The sequence below is a fragment of the Peromyscus eremicus genome, chromosome 8a, assembly GCF_949786415.1.
Source record: "Peromyscus eremicus chromosome 8a, PerEre_H2_v1, whole genome shotgun sequence".
NCBI lineage: Eukaryota > Metazoa > Chordata > Mammalia > Rodentia > Cricetidae > Peromyscus > Peromyscus eremicus.
Window position 1 is genome coordinate 79,083,241 of NC_081423.1, and position 26,937 is coordinate 79,110,177.

At 43.2% G+C, this 26,937-nt stretch overlaps 1 protein-coding gene across 1 annotated transcript in view; it reads left to right on the plus strand.

Annotated features, from left to right (window-relative positions):
- Skap1 (src kinase associated phosphoprotein 1) overlaps nucleotides 1–26,937 on the plus strand; it is a 295,682-nt gene that overhangs the window by 17,379 nt on the left and 251,366 nt on the right. Inside the window, exon 2 of the mRNA XM_059271622.1 lies at nucleotides 8,739–8,844. Coding sequence (XP_059127605.1) covers nucleotides 8,739–8,844 — 106 coding nt within the window. The remainder of the gene's footprint in view (nucleotides 1–8,738; nucleotides 8,845–26,937) is intronic.

Genomic DNA, 26,937 nt, shown 5'->3' on the forward strand with positions numbered 1-26,937 from the left:
AGCAGCTAGTATTTTTACCAGTCCTGTTTTGGTTTTTTATATCAATCAGATATAAAACATTCAGATTGTATGGTTTACCGCTTTTACTAATTGAATTTTTGTAGAAAGTTTAGGTTTATATAAATACTGAGCGGATGATGCAGAGTTCTCGTGACCCTTCTCTTTCCTCTAGCTTCCCTATTGGAATAGTTTACATCAGTGTGGTATTGTATTAGTCAGGGTTCTTCGGAGGAACAGAGCTGACAGAATGGATCTATGTCTATGAAAAGGAACTTTATTAGAATGGTTTACACGCTAAGGTCTGGTTAGTCCAACAATGGACTTTGCCAACAGAAGGGCCAAGAATCCAGGAGTTGTTCAGTCCATGAAGCTGGGTATCTCAGCTGATCTTGGGTGTGGGTTGAAATGCTGAAGAAGTAAGTTCTACCAGCGAAGGAATTCCTCTGCTGCTGGATAGATGAACTTGCAGGCAAAACCCAAAAGCTTCCTTCTTCAGGTCCTCTTATGCGGGCTGCCACAGGCAGGTGTGGCCCAGATTTAGGGTGGGTCTTCTGACCTCAAATGATCCTGATTTAGAGAGGGTCTTCCCACCTCAAACGATGAGATCAAGACAGTCCCTCACAGGCAGGCCCAGCTGCTTGGGTTTTAGTTCTTGATTCCAGATGTAGTCAAACTGACACCCAGGATTAGCCATGATGGGTGCTTTGGTTATAACTAATGAACCGGCATCATCACATACCACCTAAAACCCGTAGTTCATTCTGTTTTCCTAGTTTTATACCTAATGCCCTTTTCCCATCTCAGGATCCTATCCAGGATACAGTCAAGTCTTCTTGGGTGCCTCTCAGCTGTGGCTATCTCCCACAGTCCCCTTGTTTTTGATGAATGTAACCTTGTGAGGAGTGCTGGTCAGGTATATGGCAGTATGACCCCCTGTTAGAATGTGTCTCGATCTTCTCATGATTAGACTTGGGTTACAGGCTTGTGGGAGGAAGATCACAAAAGTATTATTTTCATCACATTGCATCAAGGGTCCACACTGTCGGTGTGATTTATGATGGTTGATTTGAACCATGAACACCTGGCTGGTGTCAAGTTTCTCCGCTGTGGAGTCGCCTTATTTTCCCTTCCCATTCTGCAGCCTTTGGGAAGAAAGTGGCTGTGTACAGCCCACACCTAAGGACTGGGAGGTATGTTTTCTTTAGGGGTAGAATGTCTACACAGATGACTTTGAATTCTACACTAGAGCTCTGTCCCCTATCTCTCATTTATTACTTTCTTTAATTATATATATTACTTATGGATTTAAGGATATTTTTTATAATTTGGGTTATAATTCAAGATTAATTTGTTGTTGTTCAGGGTTTTTTTTTTTTGTTTTTTGTTTTTTTTTTTTGAGGCAAGGTCTTACCCTGTATCCCTGGCTGGCTTGAGTTCTTTCTCTAGCATACATGTGAGTGTGCAGTACACACACACACACACACACACACACACACACAAACAGAGAGAGAGAGAGAGAGAGAGAGAGAGAGAGAGAGAGAGAGAGAACAATGAAACCAAGATGTTGGCAGTAGGCTGCAGATGGCCATTTACTGACTCTTCATTTCTGAAGCTACTTACATCAACACCTTTCCTCCTTTCCTCCACTGAGGTTATTCCATCTATCTGTAGGATGCTTGGGTTATGTTATGACAGTCTACATTTAAGATCTCCCAACCTAATTGACGTTTGATGTTTGTAGACTGTGCTGGCTAGGGCCATCTGATAGAGGAAACCTCAACGAGAAAATGCCTCTATAAGATCCAGCTGTAGGGCCGGGCAGTGGTGCAAGCCTCCAGCACTCGGGAGGCAGAGCCAGGCGGATCTCTGTGAGTTCGAGGCCAGCCTGGTCTACAGAGTGAGATCCAGGACAGGCACCAAAACTATACAGAGAAACTCTGTCTCCAAAAAAAAAAAAAAAAATCCAGCTGTAGGGCATTTTCTTACTTAGCGATTGATGGGGGAGGGCACAGCCCATTGTGGGTGGGGCCACCCTGGGCTGGTGGTCCTAGGTTCTGTAAGAAAGCAGGCTGAGCAAGCTATGGGGAGCAAGTCAGTAAGCAGTATCCCTCCATGGCCTCTGCATCAGCTCCTGTCCTGCAGGTTTCTGCCCTGTTTGAGTTCCTGTCCTGACTTCCTTCCATGATGAACGGTGATGTGGACATGAAAGCTGAATAACCCCTTTCCTCTCTGAGTTGCTTCTGGTCATGGCACTGCCTCCCAGCAATAGTAACTCGACTAAGACATGGACATTAAGGACTCAGTCTCTGTGCTGTGGAATCTGTTGGTTTTGACAATCGTGTATCCTGTTTCATAGGGTCAGGCACTATAGCTTCAGTACTCTGAAAAGCCCCGTGCTTCACCTTTTCCCCTCACCCCACCCTTGTGAACCTCTTGCCATCCACAGGACTCTTAAAATTTATTTATTTATTTATTCATTTATTTATTTCTCTCTCTCTCTCTCTCTCTCTCTCTCTTCTCTCTCTCTCTCTCTCTCTCTCTCTCTCTGTGGTGTGTGTGTGAGTGGTGGGAGGAGGCACATATATGGAGGACAGAGGACAACATGTGAGAGTCAGTCTCTCCTTCCACCATGTGTGGGTCCCTGGGGATTGAACACAGATTGTCAAGCTCGGGTGGCGGATCCTTTACCCGCTGAGCCATCCTGCTGGATTCTGTTCATTTCTTTTAACACCAAATAAGATGCCATTGTATGGCTGTGGCATCATTTCTTTATACAAATTGAGGGATTATCTTGGTTGCTTGCAATCTTTGGCAATTATGAATAAAGTGTCTATAGACATTTCAGTTTGTATGTGTGTTGCATGTGTGTGTGTGTGTGTGTGTGTGTGTGTGTGTGTGTGTTCACCCACATATATCAATGTGTGAATGTGGGGGAGGGGACAAAAGTCATGTCCCATATCTTTTTCTCTTATCCTCTACCTTATTTTTTGAGGCAGGGTTTTCCACTGGACTGGAGTTCATGAATTGGCTAGACTGGCTGGCCAGCAAGCCCCTGGGATTCACCTGTCTCCGCCCCTCATATCCAGCTTTGGGGTTACCGGCATTGTGTTACCCGGCGTTGCTGTGCCCAGGTTTTACTTGCTGTGCCGAAGTTGACGTCAGCTCCTTGTGTTTGAACACTAAGCCCTTTACCCACCTAGCCATCTCTCCAGTTCCTATTTTAAATTTTTATCAGACTAAATAGAGCGAAGGATTTGAGCCAGCAGGGAGAGCACCGGCCTAGAACACGCAAGTTCCTAGGTTCATCCCCGGCACTGAAGGGAGGGAGAGAGCACGGGCTGTGCTGTTCTGTGAAGCCCAGTTACTGGACTCCCACTCTTGTGTAACTGTTACCTCTCCAGTGACGCAGCCTTTCTGTCATTTTGAAATAGCCTTCTTTATCTCTGGTGTTTTCCCTTTTGAAGACTACTTTGCCCAACATTAATGCATCACTTCTGTCTTCCTCATTCTTTCTGTTTGTGTCATGTATTAGTTTCCATTCTTTCAGCCTTTCTGGGTTTTTACATTAAAGTGTGTTTCTTGTAGACAACATATAATTGAGTCTGCAGTTTTTAATATTTGTATCCATTCCTTGAGAATCTCATAGATTTATGCAATGTTTTTTGATCATATTCACTATCTTCTTCCCACTCCAACCTCTCTCAGATCTGCAACACCTCGTTCAACTTCATGTCCTCTTCACCAAGTCCAATGTGCTACCCATACACTCAGGAGTATGGGACCATCCCTTGGATCCTGGTTAGTCTACCAGGGGAACGCCCCCCAACTGACTCTTCCTCCCCCAGAAGCCATCAACTGGGGATGGGTGCTGGTCTGCCCCTCCCCATCCATGCTGGAATGTTGACTGTCTTGATCTTGTGTAACTGTTGTGAGCTCCTGGGGCAAGGGTCTCGGCATGTTCAGAAGACTCTGTTTCACCCTGTGACTCTTTCGCCCTTTGGTCCTCTATCCCACAATGTTTCCTGAGCATCGAGGGGAGGGCAGTGTGATACAAATGTCTTCATTTCTGAGCACTCCAAAGACACCCGTTCTCTTCACTTTGGCCAGTTGTGAGTCTCTGCATTAAATGCTGTTATCTATAGCTGGAGTTTTTCTGTGTCCCACCCGGTCTGCAGCTGCTCAGACCCAAGTAAACACACAGAGGCTTATATTAATTAAAACTGCTCGGCCATTAGCTCAGGCTTACTTCTGACTAGCTCTTACACTTAAACCCAGCCCATTTTTGTTAATCTATATGTCCCCATGTGTTCTGTGGCTTTACCTGTGTGCCATTACATGCTGTTCCCTGGACGGTGGGCTGGCATCTCCTGACTCAGCCTTCCTCTTCCCAGAATTCTCCTTATCTGCTTATCCCACCTATACTTCCTGCCTGGCTACTGACCAATCAGTGTTTTATTAAATCAGTGTACAAAAGCATTATCCCACAGCAGTTGTCTCTACCAAAAAGCTTCTCTGATTAGGTCTAAGAGCTGCACTCATCTATGGATATAGAGATATGTTTAGAAGGCATATGTCTGTTTAGTAAAATTATAGTAGATTCATCCCTAGGGCCTATGAAGCTCCCTCGTCATAGGTTTTTGGCTAGATTTTTGTATCAGGCATGAGTTTTCTCCTAAGGAGCAAGCCTCAAATCCAATTAATAAAAAATGGTTGATTAACCTATAACATTCATATCACTCACTATTGTACCACAGGCTTATCTTGCCAGGCTGATCATCACTAGCTCTCTGCCGTCACAGCTGGTAAAACTTCTCGTATTATGAAAACTAGCCAGCAAGAAGGACGCTTCCAGGACAGTATCAGCTTCATTTCTCCATACTCTGTGATCAAAGTGTATGATGTGTTCAGCAGTAGGGCCTTACTGTCAAGTTCTCCATATTGGAGAACCCCATATTCTCTCCCCACCAGGTGTGTGTGTGTGTGTGTGTGTGTGTGTGTGTGTGTGTGTATTTTAAAGGAAGCTTACAAAATAGTAGTTTTCCCTAGGGCTTTCCCACACATCCTGATTGTTAGTTATCTCTCTCTCTGCTTTTAGGGTGGTGGTGGTGATCCATTTAAGGTTAATATTGGATCATTAGTAGGGTTTCGTCTACTGTTTTCCCTGCCCTGTGTGCTGTTGTGACACTAGGTTTTTGAGACAGATTTTTGCTTGTATGTAGGTGATAAACTGCAGTACAGTGTGGCAAGCTGTGCATGAAACTGCCCATTGTCTTCTGAGAAAATTAAGCATGAGGATGTCTCAGACGGGCCCGTATTGTTAGCACTTTGGCCCTCCTCTAGGGCTGTCTCTGTCTGGTGTCACTTGTCTTGGGCGAGATGAACTCCCTTCAGGGTGCCTTTCATGCAGCTCTCCTAGCAAGACATTTTTCAGTGTTCACTGCTCTCAGAATTGTCTTTACCTGGTCTTCATCTTTCGATGGCCGCTGTCACCGGGTATAGAATTTGGAGGTGACCAGGCCTCTTGTTTTTTATTTTTTCCTTTCAGTACTCTCAAGCGTCGTCCCAGTGTCTCCTTGTCTCCACTGCTTGGATGAAAATCCAAGCCTCATTCTTAACACCGTTCTACTGTAGGTGATGGGTCATTTTCTCTGGCTGCTTTGAAAATTGTCTCTTTATTGTGGCTTTTCGGCAGCTTCACCGTAATGTTCCTAGATTTTCTTTTCTTTGTATTATCCTGTTCTGAGGATCGGACTCAGGGTCTTACATATGCTAAGCACACATTCTTCCACTGAGACGTACACTGGCCTGGGAATTTATTTACTTTTCTTTCTTTTTTCTTTTTTTTTTTTTTTGCCAGCAACTGTCTTATTGAGGTTTTCCAATTTATTTGCATGACAATTTATTTTACTTACACGGTACCCACTTTTGAAAATAGCCTTTTAAAGGGGTAAGCACAAATTAAAAAAAATCAGAAGTACTTGAAACCAAGTTTGTAAAGTATCTTGTTACAGAGTTGGAGATACGGCTCAGTGTTTAAGAACACATACTGCTCTTGCAAAGGACTTAGTTCCCAGCAACTGCATTGGGTGACTCACAACCACCTGTGCCTCCAGGTCCCGGGAGATCTGACACCTCTGGCCACTTGCACACGTGTGCACATACACACCTGCACATGATTAAACATAATAAAACTATTTTAAAATATTTCTTTGTCTCTTAAAATTAGGCACTCCCCCCCAAGGTCTCTCAGTGTCCTGGAGCTCACCAATTTGGCTAGCCTGGCTGGTCAGCAATTCCCAGGGATCTTCTTGTTTTCCCTCCCCAGCACTTGGCATTAACTGCAGGACATCACACTCAGCTTTTTTACATTGGTTCTGGGGATCAAGCTCAGGTCTTCATGTCTGTGTGACAAGCATTTTACCTACTGAACTATCTCTCCAGTCCTGCAAACCTGGCAAACAAAAACTTTTCTTCTTCTTCTTCTTCTTCTTCTTCTTCTTCTTCTTCTTCTTCTTCTCCTCCTCCTCCTCCTCCTCCTCCTCCTCTTCCTCCTCCTCCTCCTCCTCCTCCCCTTCTTTTTCTTTTGGCAAGCTTATTCTTAAGTTATTTAAAATTTATATTTTTTAACTTTATTTTTGGATTGTTCATTGCTGATACAGTGGAAGCTAGTGGCTCAGGGATGGAATACTTGCTCAGCACAGGCAAGACCCTGGGTTTGATCCCAAGCACAGAAAAACAAACATCCCCCAAATCAGTGTCAAAATACAGCTGATTCTTGCACACTAGCCTTATACCTTATAAATGTGTTGCTTCTAATGGATTTTCAGTGAACCTTAGGATTTTCTGCGTAGAAGATCCCATCAGATGCAAATTAGACAGTTTTACTTTGTTCTTCCCAATCTGGATGTTTAAACTTCATTTTCTTATCTAATTGCCCTGGTTAGTATCTCTAAGACAGTACTGAATGTAAGTGGTGACAGCCCCATTGTTGTTTGTGATGTTTAGAACAGGGAGGGAAGCATCCAGTCTTTCACAATTAAGTACAAAGTTAGCTGTGGGATCTTTAAAAACTGTTTTGTAGCCGGGTGACGGTGGCACATGCCTTTAATCCCAGCATTCGGGAGGCAGAACCAGGCAGATCTCCGTGAGTTTGAGGCCAGCCTGTTCTACAGAGCAAGATCCAGGACAGGCACCAAAACTACACAGAGAAACTCTCTCGAAAAACCAAAAAATAAAAATAAAAATAAAAGTAAATCGTTTTGTTTGTTGTGTTGGTTTTGTTGTGTTGTTTGCTCAGCAGGCCATGCCAATGAATTATACCTCCAGCCCCTAGTAGTTGGTTTTATGTAGAAGCTGTTTCTCAGGCTGAGGAAGTTTCCTTCTTTTCCTAGTTATGTTGAGTGTGTTTATTGTGAGGCACCGCTGGATTTTGTCAAATGATTTTTCTGTAGCTCTTGAGATGATTGTATATTTTTGTCCTTCTATTAATATGACATATTGCATTAATGGAGTCTCAGATGCCACTTGTTTTTTGGTTTGTTTGTTTGTTTGTTTGTTTGTTTTTCCTGTTAATTCAACTTCCCATTTTCTTGTTCTTTTAGCATTCAAAGCCCCCTGGAGGAACCCATTAAATGACATCTACAATCGATGTGATTCAGGTTTTAGATGTTCATGGTGATTCTTTATGAGAATTTCCATCTCCAGGGCTTTGTATCTCATCAGAAGTCCTGGTGATGGTTATAGGACTTTTCTGTTTGCTATTATTGAGTAGTGTGAGTGTAAAACAAATGTTTAGATGTACTTACATAACCCAACTGTGTAAGTATATCGAATTATTTTAGTGGTATATGTGATGCAGCTTCATAGTGTGGGTACGATTATTTTGGAGGCAGAGAGTTTTAACTATATTATTTATATGCTTTTTAGGGATGATAAACATATTATGAAGAGTAAAGTATATAGCTCATATTTCTGGCAATCGTAATTGCTATCGATGTATTTTGTCTTCGAAAATTTGTGTACCTTCAAATTTCTTCCTTCACCATAATGAGATTTGTTTCGTAGTGTGCATTTCCATCATGTTCCTATTTTATAATGTACATTCACATTAATTGCAATCTCCCTCTCTTGGATGCATTTTTCTTTTCCATGCAGCTCCTTCCCTTGGCTGTATTGTCACTTCCATTGATGATGTATCTGCTAATTAATGGTTCTCCTCTGCATGCCTGCCCTCTTTTTGTTCTTGATTTTGCGGTTCAGCTCTATTTTTTTTATTTCAACTGCAATTACTGGGACTTCTCCTCTACTCTCATTGGTCTGTGACCTTCTGTGACTTATTTGTAATATTTACATGTTTATGAAATTGACAATCCATCCTCTGCCATCAGCGACCATCAAGTATGTAAGCACTGCTTTAAAAAATGGTTTCAAAAACAGTTATCTCTTGTGGTTAATGTCTGCAGCAGCCTTCTAGATTTGCAGCAAGGTCTTGGATTGTTAGAACTTGTCACTTGTAGAGATGCATGAAATCTTAGTTATTCTTTACCACGGCGAGCTGCACCTAATAGGAATTTAGCATCCTGGCTGTTATTAAGTATATGCCACTTTTAGCCCGTTCATGTTTCATATTGTGTAGCCATAAAGGTTTACACAAGAAACGACATTCATTGTCTAATCGTTCAGATTTTCTTCTCTCCTCTCTCACCGTCTTCTGTTGATCACTTTTTCTTTTCCTTTAGACGCAGAAGACTTCCTGGCGGAGGGCTTACGGAATGAGAACCTCAGTGCCGGTGCCCAGGACCAGAGAGACCACATTCTCCGGGGCTTCCAGCAGATCAAATCCAGGTTTGTATCAGCCAGCCTCATTATGCTTTTTCAGGAACAATCTCCTTTACCACAGTATAAGTTAACAGTGACGTGCACCTGCCACAGGTTTTCAGACTTGGCAGAAATTTACAAATCAATTTGGAAGTAGGTGAGTATATTGAAGTTTACCAATATAAGCACGTTTTGGTAATTGTCTTAAAATAATCGGGCTGATTTTGGCTTTGTGTTTTATGTTGGTCTTTATAGAACACCTTTGTGTCTGACAACGGCAGAAACATAATAGTGAGATCGGGACACTTAGGCTTGGGTCAGTCAACTAATGAGAAGGTGTTAGGGAGTAGAAGAGAATTTCCGTGTTTTCGGTGCTGACTTTCCTTTCATATCCCTTTCTGCAACAGAAAAGTGAAAATCGGGCCTGGTTGGTTGATTCTTTGATCGCACTGGCATGTATTAGTCCCAGACTGGGTAGGAACATTGTGCTCGTTAAGTTTTTAAAATAAAGAGCTCTAATCTCATCTGCACATCTTAGAATGTGGGCAGCTAATAGATGCTGGGAACATGCGCTTCCTTAGGGGAAGAAGAAATCAAAATTTCCTTTCCAATCCATTTCCTGACCGATTTTTCTTGGAAGGTGGTGACTGACCAAGCTTCAGCAGAATGAGTGTGCCTCTGTCCTTCGCCACCCAGGTGACAGTGTGATTCCAAACCTTGGAGCTGAGCACTCTAAAAATACAGCTGCAGGGTTAGGGCCGGGATCTAATTTGCATAGCTGATCGTTCTTAGCTTCTACTTTCAAAACCGGTGGAAACCTCTTATACTCGAGGAATTCCATCCTTTGGAAGGGCACAGCCAGAATCTATTCCCTGCAGGAGTGTGAGAGACCCTCACGAGGTGCCCTGCTGGATCTTAATCGACCTTTCCTGCTGGCTAATTAAGCATCGCTTTTACTCAGCAACTGGGGACTGTGTAATTATCAGCCTGGGTTGCCCTGAATAATTGAAACAAGCAGAATGTTGAAGATGGGTATTTCTTCTTCTTCTTCTTCTTCTTCTTCTTCTTCTTCTTCTTCTTCTTTTCCGTAAAAGTGGGAATATCTAATTTTTGGTAGGCTGTGAAGTGTTGAAATTAAACTCTTGCACAGCATTACTTCATTAGTAGATAAGTTTAGGCTTAGTTATGCACATGGAGGCTTAGTTAACGATCCATAGATTTTTCTTTATTTTCAAGAGTTTGCCTTTGTGTTATCATAAGGATCATATAAAGAATAAAAGTGGAATTTTAAATTCTATTACAAAGAGAGAGACGCCCAGAATATAATAGGGAATATAGCTGTTCTGCTGATGTAAAATATGTGATATGGAATGTAAATATAATTTTGTTGACTTGTATAGACAAATATACATATATTTTCATATTTATATCACAGCATTGGCCAGATCGAAGTTTCAACATTAAATGGGCAGCGAAAAGACAATTTGTGGTCACACTACTGTCAATTTCATATTATGTCAATTTTGTATTTCTTCTTTTTTTTTTCTCGAGACGGGGTTTCTCTGTGTAGCTTTGGAGCCTGTCCTGGATCTCACTGTGTAGACCCAGCTGGCCTCGAACTCACAGAGATCCACCTACCTCTGCCTCTCGAGTGCTGGGATTAAAGGCGTGCGCCACCACCGCCGGTTGTATTTCTTTTTTTTAAAAGAAAGTATTTTGTGTGTGTGCATATTTTGCTTGCATACATGTCTGTAGACCACTTGCTTGCCTGGTGCTCACAGCAGTCAGAAGAAGGCACTGGGTCCTCTGGCACTGGAGTTACAGACAGTTGTGAGCTGTTATGTGGATGCTGGGAACCAAACCTGGGTCTTCTGGAACGACAGCCAGCGCTCTCAATCTACAAGCCATCCCTCCAGCCCCTCTCATATTTCTCCTTAATCTTATTTTGAAACACACACACAGACACACACACACACACACACACACACACACACAGACACACACACATACACACACACACACGCACATACACACACACACACACACACACACACACACACACACACACACTCCTCACCCTTCATGGGATAAAGAAGGCTTCCAAAGAGCATTCCATATGGTTTGTGGGTTCAACACTTGAAAATAATCAGCAGGCGCTTTGGGAAACATCTGTAAGTTGATGGGGGCTTTTCTGCTCATGGATTTGTTTCTAGAAAGATGACACTTTATTTAGAATTCCATAATTATCAGATCCCTGAGGAAATGAGAACCCAGAGATTAGATACCACACAGGAAAATGGAGAGAGGAAGTTTTCCTCTCACCCGCTGTTGGAGATTGCTGTCCGCCCACATCTTCAATCACAAGGTTGCTCATGGAATCCTGGTTCTCCCGAATCTTCTTCAGTCACGTCGCTTCTGTTGACCTGCTCGTGGCTGGCCGATATTGGACGTGTGTATGTGTTGATACCAATTGCCTTCAAAATACTGATGATTTGCAAAAATGCCAGCCACATTTACTGATGTGGCATGGCAGTTGTATCTACCCCCCTCAAAAGTAAGATGTGAAGAGAAATTTCAAAAATCTTCAACTCTGAGAGTTAATTATACATGAGAAATCCTAGAGCCACAGAAGGATTACTGGAGGTCATTTTCAAATGTTTCATCTTTAGTCACAGTGAAGCTGTAATGCTTTAGGGATTTGGTAAATTGGTGCATGTGCATATGTGGGTTATGATTTATATGTATTCACACGTATCCCCACTCTATTGTTTTGTAGCTTAGGTTCTTTTAACTCTTCAATAGTTCACTGATTGGGAATAAAAAGGGTGAAGGAAAGTAAAAATTGGCCCTTCCTGTGAGTCTTGGTAACCTCTCAGGCCTTGGCTCTGGTTTTTAACGGCTGGTTCAGAATTCAGTGATATTTGCCATGGTTATGGAGTGGCTTGAATCGGAGTGCCGAACTCTATCACTGCTGGTGGGGTGTGCTGTTTTCCACCTGTCTGTGGTCCAGGAGGACTGACCACAGAAAATGATGGTTATGTTGAATCAGCAGAGTTCCCGACAAGCTCATCAGTACATCAGTATCAATATCATAGCGCTTACCAACAACAGTGGAATAAGATTTCTGTGTCTACAGCTACATTATTGTGCTTGAAAGTGTGTCGAGGAAGGATAGCATTCTTCATGGGTGACAAAGCAAATGTGGGCGGAGTTTCTACGACGCCAGGGAAGGGAAGCCCTGTTGAGGTAAACTGCCTTCTCTCTTCCTAAAGACTAACAGCTTCCACATTCTGAGGCCAGGCTCTTATTGAGCGTTTTACAGCATGCTTGGAGGAAAGTTGGCAAAGGCTCCTCTCCACTTTATAGTTGTGGTCACTGCAGGATTAGCTCCAGATGTGAGACACCTGGGATGAAACAGCCATGATCTACGTTCAGAAACTTGATGACGTACCTATGCATTTGGAGAAACAGTAGGGCTTTTGCTCGGTGTTTGATCAAGCGGAGGCCATCTGCCAGCAATAATACTCTGAGAGCGAAGGACGGGATGAAGAGACAGAAGATTTTTATCACTGGGATGCAGATTAATCCTCTCTTGAGGGCCCTTTTTGGGACTTGTCACTCAAATGCTCACTGTTGGAAGTGAAGGCCAGAGCCAATGGAAACAAACACGGTGTATTGTTTCCTTCTGTGAAACTTAATAATATCCAAGGAGCTCCAACAGGAGACAAGTGGATTTATAAGGTGGTTAAATGGAAAAAAATAAAGAAATAACTTTGTGTAACAGGTTTATGGCCCCAAATCCACAAAACCCAGGACATTTAAAATATAGACAGAAAACATATCTGTAACAGGTTCCATTGTGGGTGGCTAGCCCCTTGCTCTGCATGAAACAGGAATACACTATTCTCAAAAAAAAAAAAAAAAAAAAAAACCTCATAAAAAGAATTCTGATTTTCTTTGGTAATTTTAGATTTTGATTTTTGCTTGAATTCAGTTTGAAAATCAGATTAAACCTGACAATGTCTATGGTTCTGGTCTCTTTGTTATCTTGAAGAAACATGAGTTAGTCAGGTAAAACTCTTGAGACCAAGCAGGGATTTAGAGTAGCATACTGTAAACATAATTACCATTAAGTGCACAATTGTAATTTACTTATGTTGGTTGTTGGATTTATAAACTCCCCAAGCAAAGCACATTCTAATGAAGGGGATTTTGTTTTGTTTTAATCAAGAAAACTAATGTCTAATGTGCTATTTGCACATTTGTGTATTCACAAGTTTAAAGATTTGCTTGTATCTCTCTGCCCTTAATATCTGTCTGTCTCTCTGTCTCTCTCTTTCTCTCTCTCCCTCGTGTGTGTGTGTGTGTGTGTGTGTGTGTGTGTGTGTGTGTGTGTGTGTGTGTGTTTTCTGTGCGTATATCTGTATACCACTTTGGTGCAGAGGCCAGAAGAGGGCATCAGATCCCCTGGAACTGGAGTTACAGAAGGTTGTGAGCTGTCATGTGGATGCTGGGAATTGAACCTGGGTCCTCTGGAAGAGCAGCCAGTGTTCTTAAGCACTGAGCCATCTCTTGCAGTTCCTAATTCTGCTATTTATTCTGGAGTTTGAGTGTCAGTGAAGAAAAACACAGGTACAAGATGCTTGTAGGATCTGTTTAAGTTTAAATGGCTCTCAAAGGCTCACAAATCATAGAAGTGACTTGAACACATCTTGAACAACACATCTGTTTGTTAGCTGGATGTGATGGCCTGCTCCTGTAATTCCAGCTCTCTGGGGCCAAGGCACAAGATTGTCAAGAGTTTGGGGCCAGCTTGAGCTGTAGAGTGAGACTCTCTAAATAAACAAATAAACTAATAAAATCCAAAACAAATGCACCCACCGCTGGAAACAAAAGAGAACATCTTCCTTTTTCATTCCCAGTCTTCCTTTCTGCTCAGGGATGGAGCAGTGACCTGGTGTGATGGATTAGTCAGGAAAAGTGCTTTGCCCAAGCCTGACAGCCTTAACTATATGGGCTCCATCCCAGACAGTTAAAGGAAAGCACTGACTCAAATACTGTCCTGTGACCTCTACATGGCACGTGACGAACACTCACACAAAGTATATACATAAATAAATAACTGTAATTCCAAGAAAATTTGAAAGGAAGGTGGAAGGTGGTCTGGGACTGTAGCTTAGTGATAGATACTAGCCTAGCTTTCATGAGGCCCTGGGTTCTGTCACCGACACCACAGATAGATATACACACAAGGAGAAACCTACAGCAACTTCAGGCTTGCTCTCAGCTGATAGGTTAGTTATGTGTCAAGAGTCTATATTAGCTGTTTGAGTGAATGTGTGTGGGGACTTCACAGTGGTGCTGAGACTTTGGAGGACTCTTCTTCTAGGGGACTGAGAGATTATTGCTCTCACAGTCCATAGGTGAGGCTGATGCAACCTCACCTCCCGCTGGCCTCTTGGTTTAACTGGAAGGAAGATTACCCGAGGACACACGTTCTTGTATGGAAAGCTTCCATCCTTTCAAAGCAACCTTGATGAGTATAGGTCTCACTTGAACTTTACAATAATATCTATTTTATTTATTCCTTCATTTGTGGGAGGTATTTGGGACAAGCTCCAAGATTCCATCACCCCATTTCTTTTCTTTTCCATGGGGCCACTGTGATGGTATCAGTGAGTAGGAACTTTTCCCTTTGGACAGCTCATAAAATAAATATTTATATGAGTAATTCAGAGATGTAATAATATCTTCATATTTTTCATGCTAAGTAACAAGAGTAAAACAGTTTAGATGAAGAAATTTATTTCTTTTTTATTGCATTATTTATTTGTGTGTGTGTGTGTTTGTGTGTGTGTGTACATGGAAGTGCCCTGTTGTGCCATGGTGTGCATGTGGAGGTCAGAGGACACTGTGGAGTAGATTCTCTCCTTCTACCATGTGGCTCCCAGGAATCCATTTCAAATAATCAGACTTTATTTTTAAAAAAATGTTTTCTTTCTTTCTTTCTTTGAGGACAAGTGGGAAAGACGTATTGGCCTCCTCCCCTCCTCTCTCTCTCTCTCCCTTCCTTCCTTCCTTTCCTCCTTCCTTCCTTCCTTCCTTCCTTCCTTTCTCTTCTCTCTCTCTCTCTCTCTCTCTCTCTCTCTCTCTCTCTCTCTCTCTCTATTTATTTCTTTTTTTCCTTTAAGTTTGGGACCCTTCATGAACTTACATGTCATCATGGTCATAGGGACCATGCTAATCTTATTCCAATTTTAGTATGTGTGCTGCTGAGCAGGCCCATATGATGATGGTGATGATGATGATGATGATGATGATGATGATGATGAGGAGGAGGAGGAGGAGGAGGAGGAGGAGGAGGAGGAGGAGGAAGAAGAAGAAGAAGAAGAAGAAGAAGAAGAAGAAGAAGAAGAAGAAGAAGAAGAAGAAGAAGAAGAAGAAGTTGAGACAGGGTCACATGTAGCCTAGGCCGGCCTTAAAATTGCTATGTACTTGAGGAGGACCTTGAATATGTGATCCTTCTGCATCTATCTCCCAAGTGCTAGGATTACAGGCATAAGTCACAGTACCTGGTTTTATTCGGTTCTGGGAACTGAACCCGGGGTTTCCTGCATATTAGGCCAGCATTCTTACTGACTAAACTACCACATCCCCAGATCCAAGGCTTTCTTTTTAAACTTTCAATTGGAAGGATAGAAAATGTTTTCTTAGACAATACTTTTACAGGTAACAATGACAGAGTCCTTAGTGGCTCTGAATAAATACCCAGTAATAAAACTGCACTCACAATCTTTTAATTTTGTATCTTTAAGATTTTAGGTCGGAGTTCAAGGAAATATACTTTTAGTTTTCCCCAGTGCTGAACTCCTTAGACAGAAAATGTGTTCTATCTGGAATAAAAAGGGGCCGGGGATGGTGGCACACACCTATAATCCCAGCACTTGGGAGGGAGAGGCAGGCTGATTTCCGAGTTCAAGGCCAGCCTGGTCCGCAAAGTAAGTTCCAGGACAGCCAGGGCTACACAGAGAGACCCTGTCTCGAAAAACCAAAAAAGAAGACTAAAAAGGGGAAAAAGGATATGAAAGTAGGAAGGGGACAAGAAGACACGGGTTCACTGGGAGGGCATAAAAGAATAAAGGTGGTAGTGTGGGGCGGGGGGAACACTATCCAAGTAAATACAGATATAAAATTATGAAATGAAAAAGAAAAGAATAGAAAAGTGCTGGCTGGGTGGGGCATGCCTATAACTCCAGTCCTAGGGAGGCAGAGGCAGACAGATAGCCACAGTTCGAGGCCAGCCTGGGCTACATAGTGATTCCCAGGTCAGACAGCCGTGTGTGCCTTGTAGTCTCAGGAAGCTGAGGCAGGAGGATAGCGTGGGCCCAGGTGTTTGAGGCCTACCTGGTCAACATCATCAAACCCCATCTCAAAGAGAGAAAGGCAGAGGAGAGGGAAAAGGAGAGGACGGGAGGAAAAGCGGGAGGAAGGGGAAGGATTTTGCAGTGTGACGCAGGCAGCGAGCAGGCGATGCTTGTACCATCAGGTAAGCGAAGCCATTAGAATATCTTCAATAAGCTGCACGCTGCCTTTTAACTAATGAGTTAGGTCCCTGAGATTTGCTTTCCTCCTCTTAGAATTTGAGTCTTCATTATCACTCAGGCACATTCCTATTATCTAGTCGGTGTGGATTTGTCTTTGTCTCGGAAAATCCTCGGCGTCAAATTTTTAATGCATGGAGCCTTCCTATTGTCTGTAAGTGGAGATGCTTAATCCGTACATTGTGTGAAAAGATCATTTGTATGAAAGCGCTGTCTTCATTTCACGACCGTTTGCTTTGCCCTTGATTTAAGTCTCATTAGGTCCCCAGCTAGTCTTTTGTCCCAGAGCTATGCTGTGTTTTCCTGCTTATCAAAGGCCAGTGGGGGAAGATGCCTCTCTACTGTTCATCTGTTTGTGGGTTTCCAGGAACCTTGTGGCTTGGAGCCTTCCTGGTTGTGGTTTTCTGTAATTTGCATGCTTCCCTTATTTCTGGTATAGACCCACCCTGGAACCACTTTCTGTGATTCAGTGGAACTGGAGCAGAGGAGGGGAGGGGAGCATCGGAGAGCTCAGGGTCAGCTGACAGGAGCCAGACTCTTTGTTCGAATGCCGTTTCTATAACCTTGACCGAATCTCTTGAAGGTTCTAACGATGACCTTAGCTTCCTTTCTAGATTGCCTGTCGGAATTTTTTTTTTTAATGAAAACAAACGCTATGAAATTGCAAGCACTATTATTGGAAAAACCAATGTTTATTGTGCGTTTAAAAACAAAGCAAGCATTGCTAACCAAACCTTGAAGCCTCTCTTAGATTTCCTTTATGATGTCACTCTGTTTTTGTTTTGTTTTGTTTTGTGTTTTTCAGCTTGACAAATGATTGAGGAAGCTTCATTTCTTGGGATTTTATTTGGTTTCATGATTCCGTTGAAAATGAGTTGAGCCTAACATGGGGTTTTATCATTGCACTACGAGAATCATTTCTTCTTTGTGGAGCTGTTCTCCCACTGTGTAGCCTCATCTTGTCTCCTGAAGTGCAGCGCTAGCAGGGCTGATAATGAACCCTGGTCCTTATCACGCTCAGCAAAGGCTTCAGAGAAGATGGGAAAAATCAATCCCACAGGAACCTCTGCATGCTCATATCCATATTTAACCCCGTGCATTTAAAATGGAAATGAGCTATCTCAGGGCTTCAGTTTTTTGATTTACACAAGATGTCACCACCTCCTTGGCAATGGGGATGTTTTACAGACCAACCGCTGACTGGTTTGGGAAGATCTCAGCCTATTGCCCAAGGGCTGATGTTGCTTCTTCATATTTCTTTCAAAACACTCAGCCCTGTCTTGCAATGGCTTTGATTTTCTGGGCTTCAAAGGGTGCCCCTTCCAAGGCCAAACTTCTGAAGGGGGAAAAAATCAGCTTAAGAGAACAGCCTGTGAAGGAACAGCTACCCCTGTCTGCAATTGGTGTAATCAGGTGATTAATAGGGAATTTACAAGCCGGTGATACTGTGGGCTTGCAAAGAAACTCCAATATGATGTAGTGCTCTGCGCTACATAGAATCTGCACTTGGAGTGACCCAGTCAACCCAGCCTTCAATAGCTTTGCTGGGAACGCACTGTGGCCAGTATAAGATTAATAATTAAACTCTCCAACTCAAGCTCCCTCTTGACTTTGTGAGCCTTGTGAAGGTTTTCTCGATAATTTACCCAAAAAAAACCATTTGTGCTCACATGCCCTCCAATTAACTATTTCTCTAATTAACGAGTGACTCATTTGTGAATCCTGCCCTAATCACAAGGCCCGTTTTTTCCATTTTGTGAATTGGGACTTATCATATCTACCAAGTGCTTTTTGTTTTTTGTTGATGAGAGAGCGGATGCCCAAGACATTACTCAAAGTAGCAGAATTAATAAAAGATTAAGATGTAGAATTCAGGATGTCTAATTGGTTAATTTATTCAGCTAAATCATTAAAAATGAAATGGCATCTTTCAAAAGATTATTGGTTCAAAAGAATTATTGATAATTGCTGAAGTCTAGTTAATTATAGTCCTACAAAGTGTTTGCGGATGGAATAGACTGCCGGTGCTTATGTCTGGACAATACGGATGGATGGATGCTATGTAACCAAGCAAGCCTAACAAGCTATGAATCTTGAGTCTAGGTTGTGGCTGGATATGGGGCTTATTTCAACTTTTATGCATATTTGAAAGTTTTTATAACACAGTAGTATAAAAATATCCAGTTGGTTTGACTTAGCAATTTAGAAACCATTGACTTTATTCACTGTGGTCTTGAAAAATCACAGACTTCCTTAATTTGAAATGTAATAACACATATTTGAGGTTTTTAAGAGTGATGGTTTTCTAGGAATAACTTGATTATTTTTGGTTAATCTTGAGCTCAGGGATAATCCTCTAGTTTGTTATTACTGACATAAGTAACAGGAAGTAGCTAACTTTTATTATACTTCTTTAAAACTTCTAGGCCAGCAATTATTGAGAGTGGAAATTCGATTCAAACATTCTGCCCAGGAGATCTTGAAATTTTGATTTTTTTTTAAAAGGAAAGGCAATTTCTGACTTTTCTCATAAATTTGATAAAAGGAAAGCTAATATGAGATTGGTAGTCCAGTAGGAAATGGAAGTCAATTTTACATTTTTTAAATCATTTTATGGTATTACAAATGACAGAGGTCAGAAACAAAGCCCTTATTCTTTTATTGAACTAGAATTGAAAGTGGCAGAAAATCATTTTGGCCCCAAGTGCAGTAAATGTTATCACTAAAACATGTTCGGGGGATATTAGGACAGTCTCTCAAGCACCAGAGACGAGAGTTCACAAAACAAAAACTGATTCTTTCTCTGTCCTTATCGTGAAGTTATTAGATGTACAGGAGATGAAAGTATCCTGGTTCTAAGAGGACAGGGAATGGAGTCTGTGTTGAAAACCAATAACGTCTTTATTCTGGTGAAGCGAAACGCAGCAAATGGGTGGTAGGAGTTCCTCTGCAGGGAGCTCAGGGATGAGGGCTCCTGAGCCAGCCCCAGGGCTGAGGGATCCAGGACTCACAGTGTAGTCAGATGCTGAGGGAAACGGCAGGAGGGGCAGAAGTGATGCTGTTCGTCAGAAGAACTTTTGGGGGAACTGGAGAGATGGCTCAGTGGTCAAGAGCACTGGCAGCTAATCTGGGTGAGAGGGAGGTGGGGAGGGGTACTGGGAGGAGTGGAGGGAGAAGAGCCCTGGCTGCTCTTGCAGAGGACCTGAGTTCAATTCCCAGCACTACAGGGTAGCTCACAACTGCCTGTAACTCCAGTTCCAGGAGCTCTGATGCCCTCTTCTGGCCCCTGCAGGCCCCAGGCATGCAAATGGTGCACACACCGGTATGTGAATAGTACACAGACATACGTGTAAGCAAAATACCCATACACATGAAATAAAATAAAAATATTTTTAAAATGAAAAAGAAAAAAAGTCAGAAGTTTTTATTTAACAAGGAGATTAAACCGGCACCACAGGCTTCTACTTTGCTGTGAGAACCCGATAGGAGTGAGCTCGCAAGTCCACCTGGGAAAAACCAATCATGTTGGAGTGTGCAGTGTGATTATGCTTCAGAATTTTGTGTAAATGAAGCAGGTTGGCAGGCATATGTTTGCTGATCCAAAAAAAAAAAATGATTAAAATTCAGAATAAGTGCGACTCTTGTGAAATTAAGTTTTCGGGTTCCAGCCAGTGTTCTGTACGACCATATGGTATAACCAGAATTAATTGCTCTTCCCAGCCTCTTATTCTCTTACTGAATACTTAGGTGCCCTGTTTGAAACACCAGAGGTTCCACAGATGCGCTTAATCACACGAGATAGCCGGCTGACAAGTTTGGGAAGTGTGTGTAGCTAACAGTTGCTTGAAGAAACTTCTAATGTCTTCTCGCTTCCCTTCTGTGCGCCGCCTCTCACTCTGTGCTCTTTACAAACATACATATACTAATATTCACTAACATATTAACTAATATATATTTCACCTGTTAAAGTTAGAAAATGGATGGGTGGATAGGGAGTTTAGAAAGGGATGAAAGAGTGTAAATAGAAAAGGTGAAGCAGGGGATATTCCTTGCTCGTGTTTAGCTCTTTGGTGCCCCTGGAAACCTGGCAATGCAGAGTCCCAGGCTCCAGGCCAGCAGACCTACTGAGATGGAATCTGCATTGAATGACCCTGATCTAACAATCTAAGTAAATCTGTGACGAAAACCTTCAAGATTCCCGTCTCTGTATTGGAGTCCCACGGGAACGTACACATCAGTCACTCATTCCCTTCCTCTCTGCCGCCAGCCCTCTACCTCTGGCTAACTTCCCTGTGCTTCCTTATCCCTGCCACTCTGCCATTTCCTAACGGCTACCTTCTGGATTCTCCCCTGCGTCTTCCAGAACACATGTCCTGTTGCAACCAGACCCACTGGATCCCCAACCTCTTTCCTCTCGCTGTGTCTGTGTGCTTGTTTTCCAGAAGTGCTGTTGGCATTCTTCAAGCTCCTTGCTGCCACTTCTAGACCCTCACTATTCAGTCTCTTTCCCTTTGAGGTCTGGCCTGGTGGCTTTGCAATACTTGTACCTCTGTCACCAGTCTTTGGCATCCAGGATCCTTCCTCATGCTATTTGAGAACTGGTTTGTTTGTTTGTTTGTTTTTCAGACAAGGTCTTACTGTGTAGCTCTGGGTGACCTGGAACTCACTATGTGGACCAGGCTGGACTCAAACTCACAGAGATGACTGCCTCTGTGTCCTCACGTGCTGAGAACAAAGGAGTGCATCACCATGCCCCATACCCTGCCGAGGACGGAAGCATTGACAGACTGTCACGGTGACTCTGCTCCTGCTACCACCCCTCTATTTTACCTAAAGTTAGATGGTCCCCTCCTCATCACATCTCTCTGAACAATACGTGAATGTGCTCAAACCCCTCCTCAGGTTAAAAACACGGTGCGTCTTAAGGAGCCATCCCCTCCCTAGCTGCTCTCTTTTCTCTTGTCCTGAACAGGCAGACATCTTGAAGTCTAGACGGTTCACATCTGCTTTCCTCTTCTCTGCTCCAACCTGGGCTATTTATTACCCTTTAGTGCATCTTCTTCTCTAATAAAGTTACTCTCCTGATGGTCCAGTCACTCCAGTTGATACTGCCGGTGTTTATCTTCTTCGGTTCTCCAAGTATGGGACTGCTTGGATTCCTTTCTCTCTCTCTCAGAAATTCACAAGCCTGCCCCACTGTGGATCGATCTCCCTGTCTTCCGCTGTGTCTGTGCTCTTTCTTCAGGCTCCCGCTTGAGCTTATTTTGCCGCTCCGCCCGCTTAGCTCAGCGGCAGTTTCGTCCTCAGGGCACCCAGCAGCGTATTGGATGCTTCCTAATGGGTTTTTCATGAAACCTTGGGCTTCCCAGAGCTGTGAGAGCTCCTGCTGGTTCCCATCCGGCAGCCACCCTCCATTCTTCTAGCCCAGGGATGAGCCATTTCGCTTTGGTTGTTCCAGGGTTTCTGTGGAATATAGTTCGGGCCACAGAAATGTAGGGTGAAGACCCCTGCTAGTCTCTCTCAGGGACGTCCTGCACTTGGGAGACAGCAGCACTGACAGTGATCTGCAGCAGCAATCTTTAGACACCGCTCTTGGTGTTCCATTGAGAGGATGGGAAGAGCCGGGTTCAGGACCAGCTCTGGAATCAGCCTGTTTTGTGGGAAAATATAAACCCCTATATTCATGTCTAAACGCCTGTCAGTTAGGTTTTCTGTTCTTGTTGCTGGAAGATTCCAGACTGGCCCGGTTGTTGGTATTGCACTCGCCCATGGGTCTTCTGCTGTTATGCTTGGGCTGGGCTCTCGGAGCTCTGGGGTCATTCCTAATTTCTCTGTTGTCTATCAACAAGGCCTATTGACTTTCACCCTAAATATATGTTCCAATTTGTATCCATTCTGTCACTGGCTGACCATTAACCTTCACAAAATGGCTCAAGTATTGTGTAATCCCTCCCTTCCCTCCCTCCCTCCCTCCCTCCCTCCCTCCCTCCTTTCTCTCTTTCTTTTTGAGGCAGAGTCTCGCTATGTAGACCAGCTGGTCTCCAATTCATAGATTCCCACTTTCTTCTGTCTCCTGAGTGATGGGATTAAAGGTTTGCGTCACCCACCATGTCTCTGCCTCAGCTCTGCTATTTCTGTTTATTCCGGTTTGTTTTCTTCCTCCATTTTGTTAAAAGAGCCAACGTTCACAACGCACTAATTCAATCATCTGTGCTATAGGAAAGTTACTGATACAGACTGACAACCTATAAGTGAAAAAGTGAGTTGAAAAAATATTAAATCTCACAGTGAAAAATCCCTGAAAACAACAAAGCAGAAAGATCAAAATGTCCATGGCAGTAATTTCTGGCAGGTGGAGCTTAACATTTTTTTGTTGTTGTTGTTTATTTGTATTTTCTGACTCTCTGTGACGGTGAATATTTATTTAATAACAAGTTACCGATATTCAAGTCCTTCACGGTTTTAAAAGCGGGCAGAGCTGTATACGCTAGAAGGGATTTGGTTCCCAGGTGGGAAAAGGGCTGGTACTGAGGCGGAGGAGCTGGAAGGAGTGGAAATGGAGCTTTAGCTGTACAGCTTGGCCCAGGTCACTCTGTGTAAACAAGTGGCTGTATCTGGAAGTGTTTTATGCTATGCTTCAAAACACACACACAAAAGTGAAATCAATTTTGGGCCATGTGAAATACCGTCCTTTGAATACTTCCTGATGAGCTGGGGATTTTTTTTTTTTTTTTTAAGTAAAGGAAGTTCACTGCCAGGGTCCTCATGAAATGAGGTATCACTGACAGAGCAACTTCCGTTTCTGAGCTGTTATCCCTTTGAGCTAACACAGGATGAATTCTTCATTAGAAGGGGATTAGCACACTCTCTAAGCCTATTTAGCAAGGCATTTGTATTTGTCCGACCACTTCTCCAAGCCCTGGTGTTTGAGTAAACCATTCACTTCCTCCTTCTCAAAACATCAGTCACCGTGATTGATTTTTATGTTGGTCATAAAGAGAAATGGAATCAACTAAAAGCGGGTGAGGATTACAGGGTGGAAGTGGTTAATTTACTTAACAATATGTATCGGCCATTTGTTTATACTGGGCTTGGTGCCAGGTGATCAAGACAGTGTCACGGGACATATACTTGTTTTCCAAGCCGTTCTGGAACCAGTCAGTGGCCAGAGTCATCATGGACACTCCTGCCCACAGATGTCAGTCCCAGAAGGCCTCAAATGTTTGGTTTTCATTTATTTTGTGTGTGGAGTTTTGCCACTTAGAGAATCGTTGGTATTTAACATCCTCTTTTAAAATAGAAATTCACCTAGAAAGGTAAGAAATTCTGTGTTGTTCAGTTTTCAGTCCTGTCCAATGATTTCCTTCTAACTTTTTTGTTTTTCTGAAATGAGCAAATCCTGAGCAAATAGCACCACCTCCAAGAATTAAGGGACACTGAAGAACAGGGAGTGGAAAGATTGTGAGAGCTGGAAGATGAGGAGGAGGGCTATGAAACCCCATCTTTGGGCATTGTCTTGGTCAGTGTTCTGTTACTGTGAAGAGACACCATGACCACGGCAACTCTTATAAAGGAAAGCATTTAACTGGGGCTTGCTTACAGTTCAGCGGTTTCATCCATTATCACCATGGTGGGACATGGCAGCATCAGGTAGACTTGATGCTAGAGAAGTAGCTGAGAGCTCTACATCCAGATCCACATGCAGCAGGAAGAGAAAGATACTGGGCCTGGCTTGAGCTTATGAAACCCCAAAGCACACTCCCAGTGACACACGCCCTCCAACAAGGCCTCACAGTCCCTCTCAAACAGTGCCACTCCCAATGACCAAGCATTCAAATATATGAGCAAGCCTAGGGGGACCATTCTTGTTCAAACCACCACAGGCGTGGCATAGCCATTACATTCATGGACTCACAGTAGCTGTGGTTGCCTGCATGGGTCCTGTAGAGGACTGGGCCCATGATCGTTCAGCCATGGATGCAGGAGGCACTTTTGGGGATGCTATTGGCCAGGTCTCTTCTCAGGGAGCTATTGGCAGTTGCCAGCCACTGTGGGAGGGACAGTCGGAGTCTTTAGTGATGTAGTCATTGGTGAATTGTTTATGCTTCCTGCTGCAATGGTTGTTTCCATATTCATCCCTTCTCAAGAGAGCCTGGTTAAACCCTGTGGGTCACCAAACAAAAGAGACATGTAAATGAAAAGGGGACTTGTTGGGAGCAGGGATTGGTGGGGATTGGAGGGGAGAAGGGGATGAACAGGACCAGAATTTATTGTATACATGTATGAAATTATCAAAGAATAAATGAATTAAAGAGAGGCACAGAAAGAAATATAGGCTGAGCCTGGGAAATGAAACACTTGAAGATGGAAGAGGCAAGTTTGTGACATTCCCCTCTATTTTAAGTCTTATATTTCATTTTTTAAAAAGATTTTTAGGCTGGGCGGTGGTGGCGCACACCTTTAATCCCAGCACTCAGGAGGCAGAGCCAGGCGGATCTCTGTGAGTTCAAGGCTAGCCTGGTGTACAGAGCGAGATCCAGGACAGCACCAAAGCTACACAGAGAAGCCCTGTCTCGAAAACACACACACACACACACACACACACACACACACACACACACTGCTAAAACTTACTTATAATTAGGTGTATTTGTGTGTATCTCTGTGTGGGTGTGTGCACACACATGCAGGTACCCTCAGAGGCCAGAGATGTCAGCTGTCGTGGAGCTGGAGTTAGAGGTGGCTGTGAGCTGCCTGACACGGGGACTGGGATCCAAACTCAGGTCCTGTACAAGGGGAGTTTGTGCTTTCAATCACTGATCTATCTCTCCAGTCTTTTTTATTTACTTATTTTATTGTGCTACAACAAATGTTTCCAGATTCTAAAGACTGAAGAAATGAGAAAACGCAATGGCTGTAGGTGTGTTGAAGCCCACTTGTGAGCAGCATACAGTGTGAGCTAGGGACACGGAGGCTCAGTACACAAAGGATCCGAGTCCTCAGGAAGATGAAGACATCGGACGCTGTCACAGCTGCCGCAGAAGGCGGATCGTCACAGCCTGTGCTCATGCACACGTATCAGGCACCAGCCCTGGGTCTAAACTTCCGCAGATTAACTTACTTAGTTTTTACAACAGGTGTTCGAGGTGTGCACTGTTAGACTCTCCATTTAGTGGACGAGAGATTTGAAGTTCAGAGAAGTAACTCATGTGTTCAGGGTTGCACAGCATGAGACTCTGGAACTGAGATTTTAATCCACGTCATGTCCAGCCTTTAGTGAGACTCAGTTATAAAAAGAATAAGGAACTGGCACTGTTCAGTCACTTCGGAAAAGCACAGGTGGTTAAATCTTACCTATTACTTGTATGCAGCGTCAACATCAAAAGGAATAACAGCAGTTTATTCATCTATAGGCTCGACAACAAGTTGCTGAACATATACTATGCACAAAGTGTTTTGGGGGTGAACACAACACAGGCCTTTTGGAGCAAGAGACACCGAATGCCTATATAAGACTCTAATTTGTAGGGTTATTGTTATGTGATGAAAGTGTCTAACACAATGCCAGTTAGTAATAGATACTCAACAGATAGTTCCAAGAAACTTACAACCCGAGGGGAAAGATAAGAAAGCATGCACAGGTAACTAAAATTCAGGATACACCAAGGTGAAGGCTATGGAAAGGGAGCGAACAGGTAGTTCTGGAAACGCTCAGAGAAGAATCCCGCTTCTGGTTAGAGGGCTGGAGAAAGCTGTCGGCAGTGACTCGGGCGTCACTGCCATGGTGAAAGGCGTGGGGTTTTCGGTGAGATACACTGCACACAGTAATTACATATGCCTAGATGCGGAGGAGATGGAGGTGAGGTGTGTCTGGGAATCAAAGCATCATGGGAAACGTGGCTAAAAAGACAGATGGAATCTTATTGTGGAGAGTTTGGGCTGGATTTGAGGGGAAAAGCAGGGTGCAGGGGAGGAGCATGCTGAGGAAGGATGCTTTAGAGAGTTTTAGACAGTATTCAGGTCTTTGGTATCAGGGTTGAGGCCACTGAGAGCCAGAAGATGGAAAGAGAAGAATGTAAAGGTTTTTCTGAGTTCCTATGTCCTGAAAAATGAGCAGATTCCCCTTTGCTGCTCCTTCTGTAGAGTACCAGCTTTGATGATGCACATAAGACACAGCATATGTAGTATATAGCATTTCCTACGTACTGTGACCCTTGTGTCTGTAGGCAGATGCATTCTAAACGGCTGACTGTGCTTCAGCTTTTGAAATGTGATTGACTTGTAGGTTGACTGTTTACTATGCCTCAATCTAAGAAAATTGACTAGATCTTTGAATCTGGCCCTGACAAGTTACTACCATCCATTATTTTGTTTCATGAAGTAAAGTCCAAACACCTGGAAATGAACTTTCAAAATCTAGCATATTTGTGAACTGGGATGTCCTGTTTAAAATTTACTTAGCAGCCAGGTGATTGTGGTGGTGCATGCTTTTAACCCCAGCACTCAGGAGGCAGAGGCA